The sequence below is a fragment of the Oncorhynchus nerka genome, linkage group LG12, assembly GCF_034236695.1.
Source record: "Oncorhynchus nerka isolate Pitt River linkage group LG12, Oner_Uvic_2.0, whole genome shotgun sequence".
Taxonomy (NCBI): Eukaryota; Metazoa; Chordata; class Actinopteri; order Salmoniformes; family Salmonidae; genus Oncorhynchus; species Oncorhynchus nerka.
In genome coordinates this window covers 76,182,312-76,201,546 of record NC_088407.1, presented here as the reverse complement: position 1 = coordinate 76,201,546, position 19,235 = coordinate 76,182,312, and the positions used below count along the sequence as shown (strand labels likewise).

The window sequence follows — 19,235 nt, the reverse complement described above, 5'->3', positions numbered from 1 at the left end:
TGCGTCCCAAATAGCACCGTATTCTCTATTTGGTGCACTATTTTTGACCAGGGTGCAGTTTGGGACACATGTCGTGGAAATTCATTACTGAGAGAGACTTGGTAATTTCTTCAAACAATCATCTTTATTTAATATCGATGAATTATTGCAATAATGAAACTGTCAACCCAACAGTCTTGACAGAGAATACCGGGTCGTTATATACAAAACCTAAAACTGCTTCAACCATGCCCCCCCCCCCGTGCAGATTGAGCACCATAACCCAACCTGGGTTCATCCTGTCGTTCCTGTGCACGGGGGGGGTGTTCTACTCCTCCATGCTAATTTCCCAGATGTTTCCCAGATGCAAGAATGAGAACCAACAATGGAATGTTTGTTCTATTCCTCCAGGCTATCTCTATCTCGGGGACACACACACATCTCATCTATAGAATGCCCAGTTAGACCAGAGACATATGTCTCACATGCACCACTATTGATAGACTGGAATGTGTCTGTTCGTTTTTTTTATCACCAAGACATTAATCAATTGTCAGCTTCAAGCTATCTCTAGTAAAACCCATGTCCTCGACACCCAGACTAGCTGCAGGAAGCTAGAGGGACACCATAAAACTCAGCATTAGCAGGCCAGTCTTACTCTAAGTTAAATATATAATAGTTTACTATTAATATCCACCAAATCAGGTAAGTATGTCATTTTTTCTTTCACACGCGTCCTAGCCTTCTCCATTAGAAAATGACTTCCTCCTAATATAAACTCCCCTCCAGATATGGGAGTAATGACAGCAAGGGTCAGGGAGCTCAATCAATCCCTGATCTGTGAAAAAGAAGATTTGAAGAAATGTGTGATCTATCTACTAGAGGCACATATTTCTACTACACATAGCTTTCATCTATGGTGTGTTCCCTCTTATATCGTTATTTTTCTTTGTATCTCCCCCTTTTTTCTCTCCTTCCCCTTTCAATATCCCCTCTTTTACTGTCTTCCATCTACACACTTACACTTTTCTTGATTTATCCCCCTGCCTATATATATCTTTTTTTAAATCCCCTCACTGTCTTTCCCTATTTCGCTCATTCCCCCTACAGAGGTTGCTGAAGCACAGTCTGCAGCTGCAGGAGCAGTTGCATTTGATGCTGTTGAAGAGAGATCTGCTGTGTTCAGTGTTCGGCTCAGACAGTGCAGAGAGTCTAATGACAGCGCTCAATGACACCGTGAGGAAAAGGGAGTTACTGCACAACCAGCTGCTGCAGAGGAAAGCAAGACTGCAGGTATGTGGTGTGGTGTGGTGTGTGTGTGTTTGTCATAGACCAATTCTGATAGCTTTTAGCCGTACCCTTATCCTACTCCTCCTCTGTTCCTCTGGTGATGTAGAGATGAATCCAGGCCCTCTCTTTTGATGACTTCTGTAACCGTAATAGCCTTGGTTTCATGCATGTTAACATTAGAAGCCTCCTCCCTAAGTTTGTTTGATTCACTGCTTTAGCACACTCTGCCAACCCGGATGTTCTAGCTGTGTCTGAATCCTGGCTTAGGAAGACCACCAAAAATTCTGAAATGTTCGTCCCTAACTACCACATTTTCAGACCAGATAGAACGGCCAAAGGGGGCGGTGTTGCAATCTACTGCAGAGATAGCCTGCAGAGTTCTGTCCTACTATCCAGGTCTGTAACCCAAACAATTTGAACTTCTACTTTTAGAAATCCACCTCTCTCACCGTTGCCGCCTGCTATAGACCACCTTCTGCCCCCAGCTGTGCTCTGGACACCATATGTGAACTGATTGCCCCCATCTATCTTCAGAGCTCGTGCTGCTAGGCGACCTAAACTGGAACATGCTTTTAACACCCCAGCCATCCTACAATCTAAGCTTGATGCCCTCAATCTCACACAAATTATCAATGAACCTACCAGGTACCACCCCAAAGCCGTAAACACGGGCACCCTCATAAATATCATCCTAACCAACTTGCCCTCTAAATACACCTCTGCTGTTTTCAACCAAGATCTCAGCGATCACTGCCTCATTGCCTGCATCCGTAATGGGTCAGCGGTCAAACGACCTCCACTCATCACTGTCAAACGCTCCCTGAAACACTTCAACGAGCAGGCCTTTCTAATCGACCTGGCCAGGGTATCCTGGAAGGATATTGATCTCATCCCGTCAGTAGAGGATGCCTGGTTATTTTTTTTAAATGCCTTCTTCACCATCTTAACTAAGCATGCCCCATTCAAGAAATTTAGAACAAGGAACAGATATAGCCCTTGGTTCTCTCCAGACCTGACTGCCCTTAACCAACACAAAAACATCCTGTGGCGTTCTGCATTCGCATTCAACAGCCCCCGTGATATGCAACTTTTCAGGGAAGCTAGAAACCAATACACACAGGCAGTTAGAAATGCCAAGGCTAGCTTCTTCAAGCAGAAATTTACTTCCTGCAAAACAAACTCAAAAAAGTTCTGGGACACTGTAAAGTCCATGGAGAATAAGAACACCTCCTCCCAGATGCCCACTGCACTGAAGATAGGAAATACTGTCACCACCGATAAATCCACTATAATTGAGAATTTCAATAAGCATTTTTCTACAGCTGGCCATGCTTTCCACCTGGCTACCCCTACCCCGGTCAACAGCACTGCACCCCCCCACAGCAACTCGCCCAAGCCTTCCCCATTTCTCCTTCTCCCAAATCCAGTCAGCTGATGTTCTGAAAGTGCCACAAACTGGACCCCTTCATATCAGTCGGGCTAGACAATCTGGACCCTTTCTTTCTAAAACTATCTGCCGAAATTGTTGCCACCCCTATTACTAGCCTGTTCAACCTCTCTTTCGTGTTGTCTGAGATTCCCAAAGATTGGAAAGCAGCTGCGGTCATCCCCCTCTTCAAAGGGGGGGGACACTCTTGACCCAAACTGCTACAGACCTACATCTACCCTACCCTGCCTTTCTAAGTTCTTCGAAAGCCAAGTCCCCCCTTATCTCAGCTCGCTGGTCACCATAGCAGCACCCAACTGTAGCACGCGCTCCAGCAGGTATATCTCTCTGGTCACCCCCAAAACCAATTCTTCCTTTGGCCGCCTCTCCTTCCAGTTCTCTGCTGCCAATGACTGGAACGAACTACAAAAATCTCTGAAACTGGAAACACTTATCCCCTTCACTAGCTTTAAGCACCAGCTGTCAGAGCAGCTCACAGATTACTGCACCTGTACATTAGAGGTCGACCGATTAATCGGAATGGCCGATTAATTAGGGCCGTTTTCATAACAATCGGAAATCGGTATTTTTGGGCGCCTATTTGCCGATTTAAAAATAAATTAAAAATAAATACATTTTGTTTTGTTTTTATACCTTTATTTAACTTGGCAAGTCAGTTAAGAACACATTCTTATTTTCAATGACGGCCTAGGAACGGTGGGTTAACTGCCTTGTTCAGGGGCAGAAAGACAGATTTTCACCTTGTCAGCTTGGGGGATCCATCTTGCAACCTTACAGTTAACTAGTCCAACGCAATTAACGACCTGCCTCTCTCTCGTTGCACTCCACAAGGAGACTGCCTGTTCCGCGAATGCAGTAAGCCAAGGTAAGTTGCTAGCTAGCGTTAAACTTATCTTATAAAAAACAATCAATCATAATCACTTGTTAACTACACATGGTTGATGATATTACTAGATATTATCTAGCGTGTCCTGCATTGCATATAATCTGACTGAGCATACAAGCATCTGACTGAGCGGTGGTAGGCAGAAGCAGGCGTGTAAACATTCATTCAAACAGCACTTTCGTGCGTCAAGCATTGCGCTGTTTATGACTTCAAGCCTATCAACTCCCGAGATGAGGCTGGTGTAACCGAAGTGAAATGGCTAGCTAGTTAGCGCGCGCTAATAGCGTTTCAAACGTCACTCGCTCTGAGCCTTCTAGTAGTTGTTCCCCTTGCTCTGCATGGGTAACGCTGCTTCGATGGTGGCTGTTGTCGTTGTGTTGCTGGTTCGAGCCTAGGGAGGAGCGAGGAGAGGGACGGAATCTATACTGTTACACTGGCAATACTAAAGTGCCTATAAGAACATCCAAAAGTCAAAAGATTAATGAAATACAAATGGTATAGAGGGAAATAGTCCTATAATTCCTATAATAACTACAACCTAAAACTTCTTACCTGGGAATATTGAAGACTCATGTTAAAAGGAACCACCAGCTTTCATATGTTCTCATGTTCTGAGCAAGGAACTGAAATGTTAGCTTTCCTACATAGCACATATTGCACTTTTACTTTCTTCTCCAACACTTTGTTTTTGCATTATTTAAACCAAATTGAACATGTTTCATTATTTACTTGAGGCTAAATTGATTTTATTGATGTATTATATTAAGTTAAAATAAGTGTTCATTCAGTATTGTTGTAATTGTCATTATAAAAAAATTAAACGGCCGATTAATCGGTATCGGCTTTTTTGGTCCTCCAATAATTGCTATCGGTATCGGCGTTGAAAAATCATAATCGGTCGACCTCTACTGTACTTAGCCCATCTATAATTTATCCCAAACAACTACCTCTTTCCCTACTGTATTTATTTATTTATTTTGCTCCTTTGCACCCCATTATTTCTATCTCTACATTGCACATTCTTCCACTGCAAATCAACCATTCCAGTGTTTTACTTGCTGTATTGTATTTACTTCGCCACCATGGCCTTTTTTGCCTTTTACCTCCCTTATCTCACCTCATTTGCTCACATTGTATATAGACTTGTTTATACTGTATTATTGACTGTATGTTTGTTTTACTCCATGTGTAACTCTGTGTTGTTGTATGTGTCGAACTGCTTTGCTTTATCTTGGGCAGGTCGCAATTGTAAATGAGAACTTGTTCTCAACTTGCCGACCTGGTTAAATAAAGGTGAAATAAATAAATAAATAGGGCTCTGGTTGAATGTAGTGCATTATTGGGGTGCCATTTTACATGCAACCCCTAATTTCTGATATGTCCTTTCTTTTAGGGTTTGATCTCAAGGACAAAGGACTTTGGGGACGCCTGCAAGTCAATCAGGAACAAGCTGACCCTGCTGAGAGAGAGACTGATCTCATCAGACAGCCTCCAGCCAGACATACTGGCCAAGAAGAGCCAGTCAGACCAGCAACGGGTGGGTCACTCACTGCCATGGAGATCCTATGATGAAGTTCATTGTTTCATACAATATATTACCACATATGATCAGGTTCTAGAATGAACATTTTCCTGACCAAGATGGCTGTTTTGTTACCATCATCCATTCTAGTGTTCTATTTAATTCTGTGCTCACGGTTATCTACACCTGTGTCTCTCAAACTGGTTTCCTCTAGCCAGTTCCAGTGTGTACTAGGAGAAGCATATACATATATACGCAAAGCATTTATAAAGCATTGATCATTTGTTTTACTATTAATAAGCTACTGCTTGTGTCCTCTCTCTCAGGTGATCAAGAAGGACTTGGAGGACTGTGAGGCCCACATCACAGCTTTGGAGACTCTGGTGTCGTCTAGCTCTGCTAACAGGACACAGTTTGAGAGGCTTTACGGGGACTGGAGAATCCTTTACAAGTCCGTCAGGGTAAGAAGGGCTCTGAGAGAGACGGCAACTCCATTCTTCACAGGTTCTGAAAAAGGTTAACAAAGACCCTTTTCATGCTACTGAGCCAAGCTGGGCTTTTTAAAAATATTTTTTCCCTTTATTTAACTAGGCAAGTCAGTTAAGAACAAATTCCTATTTTCAATGACGGCCTAGGAACAGTGGATTAACTGCCTCGTTCAGAGGCAGAGTGACAGATTTGTACCTTGTCAGCTCGGGGATTTGATCTTGCAACCTTTGGGTTACTAGTCCAACGCTCTAACCACTAGGCTACGCTGCTGCCAGGCATTCTGGGGTTACGCATCATTATAGTTTCTGGAAACGTGCTGGGAAGGACAATGTGAAAAGAAAATATCCCAGTCAACAGTACTGTTAGGGTTGGCACTATAGTGTTAATCAGGCACATGTATTTGTGCATTCATGTTTGGATGTGTCTCTCTCTGTGTCAGGTAAAGGTGAAGGAGAGTGAGGAGAGCATCGGGGGGCACGAGAGTTTCCACGTGAGCCTGCTAAACGTGGAGAAGTGGTTGATGATTATGAGGCAGAAGCTGGAGTCCTACCGCAGTTCTACTGGGGAGTGGAGCTTGGACAACAGACAGCAAGAGGCTGAGGTACTGACTTTCCACATTTATCTGTTATGTTCTTGTATCGTATGGTATGTTATGTCTAGGTTAGTATGTTGATGGGACAACAGACAGCAAGAGGCTGAGGTACTGGTCTGTTATCTTAAAGGGCAACGCCACCACTTTTCAACTTCATTTTCAGTATCTCCAGCACAATACCAATGTCAACATATGTGAAAACGGCAAATTGTTATGTTTTGTATAATTGTTTTTATTTATTTTTATTTTTAACTAGGCAAGTCAGTTAAGAACAAATTCTTATTTCCAATGATGGCTTACCAGAAGGCAATAAGCCTCCTGTGGGGGGGCTGGGATTCAAATGTATATACATTTAATACAAATATAGGACAAAACACACATCACGACAAGAGAGACAACACAACACTACATAAAGAGAGACCTAGACAACAACACAGCATGGTAGCAACACATGACAACACAGCATGGCAGCAGGATACAAACATTGTTGGGCACAGAGAACAGCACAAAGGGCAAGAAAGTAGAGACAACAATACATCACACAAAGCAGCCACAACTGTCAGTAAGAGTGTCCATGATTGAGTCTTTGAATGAAGAGATTAAGATAAAACTGTCCGGTTTGAGTGTTTGTTGCAGTTCGTTCCAGTTGCTAGCTGCAGCGTACTGAATAGACGAGCGAGCCAAGGATTGGGCTTCCGAATGGCGCAGCGGTCTAAGGCACCACATCTCAGTGGTTGTGGTGTCACTACAGACACCTTGGTTCAAATCCAGGCTGTATCACAACCGGCTGTGATTGGGAGTCCATAGAGTAGTGCACAATTGCCCCAGCGTCGTCTGGGTTTGGCTGTTGTAGGCCGTCCATTGTAAATAAGAATTTGTTCTTAACTAACTTGCCTAGTAAAATAAAGATTAAATAAGAAGACGAGAATGCTTTGGAGACCTATAAAGATAAAAAGTTCTACCTGATGACATCATCAAAAGTGAAAACGTTTTAACAGTGATTTTCAAACACTACGAGATTCGCGGTGACGTGGGGAGCAAGAAATACCCCTCTGGCTAGAAACTTGTTACATGTTTTGAAAATGCACTGTTTTTCACTGTTAATCCTACCCTGTGATGTCAGAGAAGTTTTTAAAAAATATATTTTTAACCACAGATCATAGAAACTGGCTGTTTTCACATGTAGACACTGGTTTGGTGCAACTTGTTTGAAAAAACGGACACTGATCAATATGTTGCTGTTTTCATATGTTTTCATAAGTCTATGTGGCCGTAGCCTAAATCCCGTCCTGTCCTGTTATTCTTCCTCCGACCCTGTAGAGGGCACTAGGTGAGTTCCCAGAGAAGGAACTGCAGCTGCACCAGACAGAGGTTCAGGGCCAGGGGGTGCTGGACAGGACCTCTGAGGAGGGCCGGGTGCACATCCTCAGGGACATGAAGCACCTGAGGGAGTCCTGGATGGCCCTCCATGACCTCAGCCTCAACCTCTTCAGGTACACCACACTAATTCGGGCTGGATGCAAAACTCATAGAATTAGATATAGAACACAAGAAGGGTTATTTATTCCTGACCAAGATGACTGCCATTATCACATTCTATAGCTATGCAGTTCTATGACATCTGCCACTCTAGTGAATGATAGGGTCTCTAAGGGAGAAGTAATCTAGCACCACTACTACTAATACTACTACTACTCCTACTACTCCTACTACTACTACTACTACTAGTCCTACTACTCCTACTAGTCCTACTACTACTACTACTACTACTACTACTACTACTCCTACTAGTCCTACTACTATAACTACTACTAGTCCTACTACTCCTACTACGACTACTACTACTACTACTACTACTACTATTACTCCTATTACTAGTACTACTACTACTACTAGTCCTATTACTACTACTACTATTACTCATATTACTAGTACTACTACTACTATTACTACTAGTCCTACTACTACTACTACTAGTCCTACTACTACTACTAGTCATACTACTACTACTTGTCCTACTACTACTAATACTACTAGTCCTCCTACTACTACTAGTCCTACTACTACTACTAGTTATACTACTAATACTACTAGTCCTACTACTACTAGTCCTACTACTAGTCGTACTATTACTACTACTACTAGTCCTACTACTACTACTACTACTACTAGTCCTACTACTACATCTGTAGTTTAGTGGATTTCAGATGAGGTCCTCGACAACCTCTTATGGCTTGTGCACATTTATCTCCAAAACCCTTCTACATAAAAGTAATTATATTACATATGCTGACCCTGCATCTGGGTGAAAAGTATTTAATGCGACCAATTACACATTCTTAAGAGATGCCTTCAGTACTGACTGTCTGTTGTTCCGATCTCCAGGCTGCTGAATGGGCACAGCTCTGAGGACCCTGACTTAGACACCCAGAGGGAGAGGGTGAGAGGCCAGGCTGGGGAGAGGCCAGGCCCAGGCAGGGAGCTCTTTCCTGGGGAGGGAGGAGACATGATTAAGGGTAGTGGCTCCAGCAGCAGTAGGGAGGGTGCTCCAGAGAGATCCCCAGGAGAGGGCCATGGGGTCTGGCTCTCTCAGAGCTCTGGGGTAGGGGCTGGGAGAGGGGTAAGAACAGGGTTAGGAGGAAGGTTGGAGCGAGGGGAAGGAGGGGAGAGTTTTGGAGCAGAAGAGGGTATTTGGGTCGATGGAGCGTTTGAGGGCAGTATGGAGGTTATGAATCTCTCTGAACATAGGGAGAGACAGGGCAGGGATCGACAGACTCTTGGTCAACAACTGAGTCCTATGACGTTAACCTTGGCAGGCAGTCAGAGACGGGGACAGGGCGGTGGGAGTGGGGACAGGGAGAGGGAAAGGGAGAAGGAGAGGGGTGGCGGTGAGCACAGCCTGGGTGTAGAGGAGGTGGACTCCTCCATCGTTTGGAGAGGGGGGTACGGTCAGAGGGGAGAGGAGGGAACCACAGGGATGACATCAGGCCACACAGGGGGCAGAAGCATCCATGGTGGAGGAGGATTGGTGGTGGTGGACTCTGGCTCCAGGGTTAGCGGGGTGGTGGGGGACTCTGGCTCCAGGGTTAGTGGGGTAGTGGGAGACTCTGGCTCCAGGGTTAGTGGGGTAGTGGTGGACTCTGGCTCCAGGGTTAGCGGGGTGGTGGGGGACTCTGGCTCCAGGGTTAGCGGGGTGGTGGGGGACTCTGGCTCCAGGGTTAGCGGGGTGGTGGGGGACTCTGGCTCCAGGGTTAGCGGGGTGGTGTGGGACTCTGGCTCCAAGGTTAGCAGGGTGGTGGGGGACTCTGGCTCCAAGGTTAGCGGGGTGGTGTGGGACTCTGGCTCCAGGGTTAGCGGGGTGGTGGGGGACTCTGGCTCCAGGGTTAACGGGGTGGTGGGGGACTCTGGCTCCAGGGTTAACGGGGTAGTGGGGGACTCTGGCTCCAGGGTTAGCGGGGTAGTGGGAGACTCTGGCTCCAGGGTTAGCGGGGTGGTGGGGGACTCTGGCTCCAGGGTTAGCAGGGTGGTGGGGGACTCTGGCTCCAGGGTTAGCGGGGTGGTGGGGGACTCTGGCTCCAGGGTTAGCGGGGTAGTGGGGGACTCTGGCTCCAGGGTTAGTGGGGTAGTGGGGGACTCTGGCTCCAGAGTTAGCGGGGTGGTGTGGGACTCTGGCTCCAGGGTTAGCGGGGTGGTGTGGGACTCTGGCTCCAAGGTTAGCAGGGTAGTGGGGGACTCTGGCTCCAGGGTTAGTGGGGTAGTGGGGGACTCTGGCTCCAGGGTTAGTGGGGTAGTGGGGGACTCTGGCTCCAGGGTTAGCGGGGTGGTGTGGGACTCTGGCTCCAAGGTTAGCGGGGTAGTGGGGGACTCTGGCTCCAGGGTTAGTGGGGTAGTGGGGGACTCTGGCTCCAGGGTTAGTGGGGTAGTGTGGGACTCTGGCTCCAAGGTTAGCGGGGTGGTGGTAGTAGATGTGTCTGAGTCCAGCAGTAGTGGGCAGACAGAGGAGTGGGTGGATGGGCAGAGGTCCAGAGGAATGGCTGAATCCCTGACCATGGAGGTAGATGTGGGGTTAGGGTCAGGCTCTGGGTTAGAGCACAGCAGCAGAGGCAACTACGACAAGGGAACAGGTGGAATGAGAGACCACACTGAAGGGGGACATCTGCGACACAGAGGCTTTTTCCCGCCTATCAAGACCAGGATGGAGGATTCAGTCATGGATGGTCTCACTCTGTCATTCCAGCAAGGCTCTGCTAGAAAACCCTCTGGAAGCCTACAGGGCTCAAGTCACCACACCACGGTCTGGTTTCTCCACCCATTCTTTTACCTCCAATCATAATAATCACATTTTCTAGTTCATAAAGGAAGATATAAACTTCAAGTTGACATGCTATAATTTACGTGTCTCTCAATACACTGTAACCCATATTCAACTGCCGTTATAAACTGAAATATTAAGAAATTTAGCTAGCTGATTTTTTTTTGTTACATATATTTCCTACAGTAAGTTGATGTTGTTGCTGATCATGTTGTTGTTGGGGTCCTTCAGGCAGATGTTGGGGCAACCCTGAGTGCAGGGGACTATGAGGACAGGAGGAGGGAGTTTGAGGCCTGGCTACAGAAGGAGAACGATACACTCTCAGGGATTCTGAGCACAGAGGGACTGCTGAGCACCAAAGAACTCAAGATCAGGCAGAACACACTCATGGTTGGTGCTGATGTTTCTTCTCAGAAATATACACTATTGCATTTCCAGTATTCCATTCCTGTTTTTATTTACACAAAAATGACAAGTTACTCTAGGTCTGTGTCCGTCTTATGGTTAGTAATGTGCATGCTACATGATAACTTCATAAAACGTGTATTTCATCTGGAGGACATTATGTTCAGAGTGCACCGAACAAAACCCTAGGATGGTATAAAATACCTTACAGCGAGGCCCTGACAAATCCACAAACCTTCTGGCCTTCCGAGGGAAGACTAAAATAACTTTTGGCAGCTGAATTGACAGACAGTTACATCACAATCACAAGCTGCCTGACAGTCAGACAGGTTACATCACAATCACAAGCTGCCTGACAGTCAGACAGGTTACATCACAACCACAAGCTGCCTGACAGTCAGACAGGTTACATCCCAACCACAAGCTGCCTGACAGTCAGACAGGTTACATCACAACCACAAGCTGCCTGACAGTCAGACAGGTTACATCCCAACCACAAGCTGCCTGACAGTTAGACAGGTTACATCCCAACCACAAGCTGCCTGACAGTCAGACAGGTTACATCCCAGCCACAAGCTGCCTGACAGTCAGACAGGTTACATCACAATCACAAGCTGCCTGACAGTCAGACAGGTTACATCACAATCACAAGCTGCCTGACAGTCAGACAGGTTACATCACAATCACAAGCTGCCAGATAGTCAGACAGGTTACATCACAACCACAAGCTGCCTGACAGTCAGACAGGTTACATCCCAGCCACAAGCTGCCTGACAGTCAGACAGGTTACATCACAACCACAAGCTGCCTGACAGTCAGACAGGTTACATCCCAATCACAAGCTGCCTGATAGTCAGACAGGTTACATCACAACCACAAGCTGCCTGACAGTCAGACAGGTTACATCCCAACCACAAGCTGCCTGACAGTTAGACAGGTTACATCACAACCACAAGCTGCCTGACAGTCAGACAGGTTACATCGCAACCACAAGCTGCCTGACAGTTAGACAGGTTACATCCCAACCACAAGCTGCCTGACAGTCAGACAGGTTACATCCAAACCACAAGCTGCCTGACAGTCAGACAGGTTACATCACAACCACAAGCTGCCTGACAGTCAGACAGGTTACATCGCAACCACAAGCTGCCTGACAGTTAGACAGGTTACATCCCAACCACAAGCTGCCTGACAGTCAGACAGGTTACATCCCAACCACAAGCTGCCTGACAGTCAGACAGGTTAAATCACAACCACAAGCTGCCTGACAGTCAGACAGGTTACATCCCAACTACAAGCTGCCTGACAGTTAGACAGGTTACGTCCCAACCACAAGCTGCCTGACAGTCAGACAGGTTACGTCCCAAACACAAGCTGCCTGACAATCAGACAGGTTACATCCCAACTACAAGCTGCCTGACAGTTAGACAGGTTACATCCCAACCACAAGCTGCCTGACAGTCAGACAGGTTACATCCCAACCACAAGCTGCCTGACAGTCAGACAGGTTACATCCCAACCACAAGCTGCCTGACAGTCAGACAGGTTACATCACAACCACAAGCTGCCTGACAGTCAGACAGGTTACATCCCAACTACAAGCTGCCTGACAGTCAGACAGGTTACATCCCAACCACAAGCTGCCTGACAGTCAGACAGGTTACATCCCAAACACAAGCTGCCTGACAGTTAGACAGGTTACATCCCAACCACAAGCTGCCTGACAGTCAGACAGGTTACATCCCAACCACAAGCTGCCTGACAGTCAAGACATGGCACCCTATTCTCTAGTTATGGCACTACTTTTATATAGGGCTGTGGTCAAATATAGTGCACTATAAAGGGAATAGGGTGTCATTTGGGACACTAGCAGGCCATGTTAGTGGTTAGGATGTATCTGTCAGTATGGGAGCACAGAGAACGCTTCAAATTCAGTCAGCAGACAGTGGACATTGATTCAAGGCAGACGGGGGATTGGAGATGTTTGATTGGGGATGCACTGTGTGTGTTTCAATAGATATGAAGGATTATTGCTTCAGGATTTACTGCGGCCTGAATTCTCCTGTGCAAAGATCCTCTGTAGACATTACTCACTGACACATTGCTTATTGTTATTACATGATGCAGCAATTCCCCTGCTTATCCCTCAGCCACATGCAACAGTTCTCGGTCCCCCTGTTGTTCACTCCCCTTCTCTCTTCCCCCTCTCTCTCTGCCTCTCTCTTTCTGTCCCTCCCTCTCTGTCTCTCCCCCCCTCTCTCTTCCCCCTCTCTCTTCCCAATCTCTCTCTGCCTCTCTCTTTCTGTCCCTCCCTCTCTGTCTCTCCCCCCTCTCTCTTCCCCCTCTCTCTCTTCCTCTCTCTTTCTGTCCCTCCCTCTCTGTCCCCCCCCTCTGTCTCCCCCTCTCTCACTTCCTCTCTCTTTCTGTCCCTCCCTCTCTGTCTCCCCCTCTCTCTCTTCCCCTCTCTTTCTGTCCCTCCCTCTCTGTCTCTCCCCCTCTCTCTCCTCCCCTCTCTCTCTTCCTCTCTCTTTCTGTCCCTCCCTCTCTCTCCCTCTCTCTTCCTCTCTCTTTCTATCTCTCCCTCTCTGTCTCTCCCCCTCTCTTTCTTCCCCCTCTCTCTCTTCCTCTCTCTTTCTGTCCCTTCCTCTCTCTCCCCCTCTTTCGTTCTTCCCCCTCTCTCTCTTCCTCTCTCTATCTACCCCCTCTCTCTCTTCCTCTCTCTTTCTATCCCTCCCTCTGTCTCTCCCCTCTCTTTCTTCCCCTCTCTCTTCCTCTCTCTTTCTGTCCCTTCCTCTCTCTCTCTCCCTCTCTCTTTCTTCCCCCTTTCTCTCTTCCTCTCTCTTTCTTCCCCCTCTCTCTCTTCCTCTCTCTTTCTATCCCTCCCTCTCTCTCTCTCTCTCTCCCCCTCTCTGTCTCTTCCCCCTGTCTCTCTTCTTCTCTCTTTCTATCCCTCCCTCTGTCTCTCCCCCTCTCTTTCTTCCCCTCTCTCTTCCTCTCTCTTTCTGTCCCTTCCTCTCTCTCTCTTTCTTCCCCCTCTCTCTCCCTCTCTTTCTTCCCCCTCTCTCTCTTCCTCTCTCTTTCTGTCCCTTCCTCTCTCTCTCTCTCTCTCCCTCTCTCTCTCTCTCTCTCTCCCTCTCTCTTTCTTCCCCCTTTCTCTCTTCCTCTCTCGTTCTATCCCTCCCTCTCTCTCTCCCCCTCTCTCTTTCTTCCCCCTCTCTCTCTTCCTCTCTTGTTCTATCCCTCCATCTGTCTATTCCCCCTCTCTCTCTTCCTCTCTTGTTCTATCCCTCCCTCTCTGTCTATTCCCCCTCTTTCTCTTCCTCTCTCGTTCTATCCCTCCCTCGGTCTCTTCCCCCTCTCTCTTTCTACTTCCTCTCTCACCCCTCCCTCTCCTCACTCCCACAGACCTTGCGGTCCAGTGTAGACTGGGGTCAGGAGCAGTTCCAGCTACTACTGATGGCTTGGGCTGTAGCCGGGGCCAGGGCTGACCGTGGGGCTGAGGATGTGGGCATGGAGGAGATACGTTATCGCTGGATGCTCTACAAGTCCAAACTGAAGGATGTAGGAGACCTCAAGGCCCTGTTGACTGTCAAGGTAAACAATACTGTGCAAATATTGTATTGTGCCTCTAAAATGGCGCCCTATTCCCTTTTTATAGTGCCCTATTTTTGACTAGGACCTATTCATAGGTTGCACCTCTGTCACTCGGTCATGCCATTGTTATGAACGTTCTCAAGCTGCCCTCTACCAGTGGTTTGATAGAGGTGCTCTGAAGTCGTGATAAGCCCAGTCATTCTGGACGGAGGCTAACGACTGTGATTATGTTGCTAAAGTAGTCAAATGTTTAGTAGGAAACAACTTTGCCAGCATTATCATGTCGTCAAATTTACTTTAGACAAATGGAATTGTTGTCATTAGCTAGCAACGTTTTGCAAAAAATTGCCAGCAATGCTAACGGTAGCTAGCTAAAAGCCAGTGTCCTCCCCTCAATCGTAGTTAACGTTATACTGCATCTAAAGTCAATCTGGCGACATCAAAATGATGACACAAGGTTTTTCTACTAATTATTTGCCTCCCTTTGAAGGGCATTGTATCTCCAAGCCACTGTAATGCACTTTTGATGAAATCTTCATCAGCAGTCATTGGTTATGCATTGTGTAGAATGCTCAGATAAGCATCAGTCCAGAACGAACGTTCAAAACAATATTGTGACGAAACAAGCCATGAATATATTGTAGCTCTGGACAAAAGTAGTGCAATATTTCGGGAATATGGTGCTGTGTAAAATGTACATCCAGCAGAGGGAGTTAAAGAGTATCCTATAATAAAGAGATGATACATTGGTCTACCACAGGGATGGGCAACTTTGATGTTTTGGGGGCCACAAAACAACGACATTTATCATGAGGGGTGGTTCTACATACCCACATCCATACCCCCATCTTGCATTATAGTGGTATTGAAGAGGGGGGGGGGGAACACATTTTAAAGTTTGTTTCCTGCAATTCTACACATTTTGCCATAGGGTGGAGGCAAATGTTTGCCATTTTTAATATGAGAACTGATGATCAATGGGCCCCACCCCAATTTGTAAGTCAACCATTTACTACAAGTTTAGATAGCTGGCCGCCAGACTAACTTAACAATCTAAATGGTTTTGGCTGACATGGACTAATTGAGTGACTGCTGATACACAACCAAATTTAGAAACTGCACTTTGTGTATTCTATTATTCTACCCCCTCCCTGGTCTTCCAGAAGGTAGCAGTGTATCATTAATGTTGGGTAATGGTCTGGCTGCACTGTTCTGTGTAAAGCACATGCAGTATATTGACCTGTATGTTTTCTTGATTTCTTTCCAGCAGGGTGCTGGTGCTGCTGGCCGAGAGGAACACGCCAGGACAGCTAAGGTGCAGTTAACAATCGCTCTCAATGATCTTGTCTTGGTCAAACATTACTCTAATACTCAGTGTAGTTTAAACTGGAAAGAACTTGTGGCCTGGGCTGGTCCAGTGGTCTCAGCTGCAGCCTGAGGAATGCAAATATCTCTACAGTCAGTATCTGGATAATATGTGTGAAATGCTTGATAATATAAGTGATATCAACAGAGAAGTATATTTTCTGGGTGATTTAAATATTGACTGGCTGTCGTCAAGCTGCCCACTCAGGAAAAAACTTCAAACTGTAACCAGTGCCTGTAACCTGGAACAGGTTGTCAGTCAACCTACTAGGGTAGTTACCAACAGCACAGGAATGAAATCATCAACATGTATTGATCACATTTTCACAAACGCTTCAGATATTTGCTTTAAAGCAGTATCCAAATCCATAGGATCACAATATAATTGCCATATCTAGGAAAACCAAAGTTCCAAAGGCTGGGCCTAATATAGTGTATATGAGGTCATACAATACGTTTTGTAGTGATTCATATGTTGATGACGTAAAGAATATTGGCTGGTCTGTGGTGTGTAATGAGGAGCAACCAGACGCTGCTGGTCTGTGGTGTGTAATGAGGAGCAACCAGACGCTGCTGGTCTGTGGTGTGTAATGAGGAGCAACCAGACGCTGCTGGTCTGTGGTGTGTAATGAGGAGCAACCAGACGCTGCTGGTCTGTGGTGTGTAATGAGGAGCAACCAGACGCTGCTGGTCTGTGGTGTGTAATGAGGAGCAACCAGACACTGCTGGTCTGTGGTGTGTAATGAGGAGCAACCAGATGCTGCAATTGATGCATTTATGAAACTACTTATTCCAGTTACTAATAAGCACGTATCCATTAAGAAAACGACTGTAAAAACTGTTAAATCCCATTGGATGAGGGATGAGGCAAAAGGTATGGCAATTAAGTCTGCCAGCCCAACCGATTGGCAAACATACTGCAAATTAACAAATCATGTGACTAAACTAAATAAAAATAAATTACACAAGGAAACAAAGATAAATGATATAATGAATGATAGTAAAAAGCTTTGGGGCACCTTAAATTACATTTTGGGTTTCAGGTTTGGGGAAATGAAACTCTCTAATTGTTTTATTTTTTAAAATGTTGCCAGGAAATGCAGCTCTGTCTTGGGTTCTGCTGTTGTGCAGTAGTTGCACAGCCTTTCCTCTACAGGGAGCTAGGTTCTCCTGTGTCTAACCTTCTCAATGGCATGGCTGTGCTCACTGAACCTGTACTTTGTAAAAGTTTTTCTAAGGTATTGCTCAGTAACCATGGTCAAATAGTTAGCCATGGTGTACTGTCGATTTAGGGGCAGGTTGCACTGCATTGTGCTTTGTGCTTGTGTTTCCCAATAAGGAATGTAATTTTGACTGTGTTGTAATTTGTTTTATTCTGATTGATTGGATTTTCTGGTCCTGAGGCTTCAGTGTGTTAATAGAACAGGTTTGTGAACTCAGCCCCAGGACCAGCTGGATGAGGGGACTGAGGCTTCAGTGTGTTAATAGAACAGGTTTGTGAACTCAGCCCCAGGACCAGCTGGATGAGGGGACTGAGGCTTCAGTGTGTTAGTAGAACAGGTTTGTGAACTCAGCCCCAGGACCAGCTGGATGAGGGGACTGAGGCTTCAGTGTGTTAGTAGAACAGGTTTGTGAACTCAGCCCCAGGACCAGCTAGATGAGGGGACTGAGGCTTCAGTGTGTTAATGGAACAGGTTTGTGAACTCAGCCCCAGGACCAGCTGGATGAGGGGACTGAGGCTTCAGTGTGTTAGTAGAACAGGTTTGTGAACTCAGCCCCAGGACCAGCTGGATGAGGGGACTGAGGCTTCAGTGTGTTAGTAGAACAGGTTTGTGAACTCAGCCCCAGGACCAGCTAGATGAGGGGACTGAGGCTTCAGTGTGTTAATGGAACAGGTTTGTGAACTCAGCCCCAGGACCAGCTAGATGAGGGGACTGAGGCTTCAGTGTGTTAATGGAACAGGTTTGTGAACTCAGCCCCAGGACCAGCTGGATGAGGGGACTGAGGCTTCAGTGTGTTAGTAGAATAGGTTTGTGAACTCAGCCCCAGGACCAGCTAGATGAGGGGACTGAGGCTTCAGTGTGTTAGTAGAACAGGTTTGTGAACTCAGCCCCAGGACCAGCTGGATGAGGGGACTGAGGCTTCAGTGTGTTAGTAGAACAGGTTTGTGAACTCAGCCCCAGGACCAGCTAGATGAGGGGACTGAGGCTTCAGTGTGTTAATGGAACAGGTTTGTGAACTCAGCCCCAGGACCAGCTGGATGAGGGGACTGAGGCTTCAGTGTGTTAGTAGAACAGGTTTGTGAACTCAGCCCCAGGACCAGCCGGATGAGGGGACTCTTTTCTTTGCTCGGCTCTTGGCATTGCAGGGCTTGGTAATGATATGAGAGGGGTCACTGTATTTTAGATGTTTCCAAAACTTAATTGCTCTATTTTTAGTTTGTATTATTAGTGGATATTGGCATAATTCCGCCCTGCATGCATTGTTTGTAGTTTTCCTCTGGACATGTAGGAGAATCTTACAGAACTCTGCATGCAGTGTTTCAATTGGGTGTTTGTCCCATTGGGTGAAATCTTGTTTTGCAAGTGGACCCACCACCTCGCTGCCATAAAGTGCAATTGGTTCAATTACATATTCAATTAGTTTTAGTCACATTTTAATATTTAAGTATTTGAATTTGAATTGGTATTTTATTGGCGTAGAATGCCCTGCCGGCTTTTTCTCTCAGTTCATTTCCTGCTTTATTAAGGTGTCCAGTTGAGCTTATTTTGAAACCTAAATAATAGTAGTCTGTGCAGTACTCTATATATTTTGTACCAATTGAGAACTTTGGTCTTATTCCCTGAGATCTGGATCTTCTCTGGAAAATCATTATTTTAGTATTTTTGGGGTTTACTGCCAGGGCCCAGGTCTGGCAGTACTGCTCTAGCAGGTCCAGGCTCTGCTGTAGGCCATGTGATGTGGGTGACAGCAGACATAGGTCATCTGTGAAAATCAGGCATTTAACCTCTGAATTGTGGAGACTAACACCAGGGGCTGAGGATTGTTCTAGAATTGTGGCCAATTCATTGACGTAAATATTGAAGGGTGCAGGGCTCAGATTGCAACCCTGGCGAAGGCCCCGCCTCTGGTTAAATAATTCTGTTATTTTCTTGCCAAGCATACATGTTGGTATTATTTTGGTGGACATGTCTGTTAGGGTGTAAATGTGATCGGTCATGTGATGTTTTTGTATACATCCAATTAGGATTTTACTCAAGACATTGTGCTTATTAAGGAAGTTTAGAACTCTTACATTTATAATACTACAGAAAACCTTCCCCAGGTTACTGCTCACACAAATGCCTCTGGAAT

The 19,235-nt window shown here is 46.2% G+C and overlaps 1 protein-coding gene across 1 annotated transcript in view; it reads left to right on the top strand.

Annotated features, from left to right (window-relative positions):
* The window catches only part of LOC115138832 (nesprin-3-like), a 77,661-nt gene that overhangs the window by 28,711 nt on the left and 29,715 nt on the right, over positions 1 to 19,235 (top strand). Inside the window, exons 10-19 of the mRNA XM_065025801.1 lie at positions 1,090 to 1,272; positions 4,996 to 5,139; positions 5,451 to 5,585; positions 6,053 to 6,214; positions 7,526 to 7,698; positions 8,591 to 9,323; positions 10,149 to 10,499; positions 10,749 to 10,907; positions 14,328 to 14,516; positions 15,784 to 15,831. Of these exons, the coding sequence (XP_064881873.1) occupies positions 1,090 to 1,272; positions 4,996 to 5,139; positions 5,451 to 5,585; positions 6,053 to 6,214; positions 7,526 to 7,698; positions 8,591 to 9,323; positions 10,149 to 10,499; positions 10,749 to 10,907; positions 14,328 to 14,516; positions 15,784 to 15,831 (2,277 nt within the window). The remainder of the gene's footprint in view (positions 1 to 1,089; positions 1,273 to 4,995; positions 5,140 to 5,450; positions 5,586 to 6,052; positions 6,215 to 7,525; positions 7,699 to 8,590; positions 9,324 to 10,148; positions 10,500 to 10,748; positions 10,908 to 14,327; positions 14,517 to 15,783; positions 15,832 to 19,235) is intronic.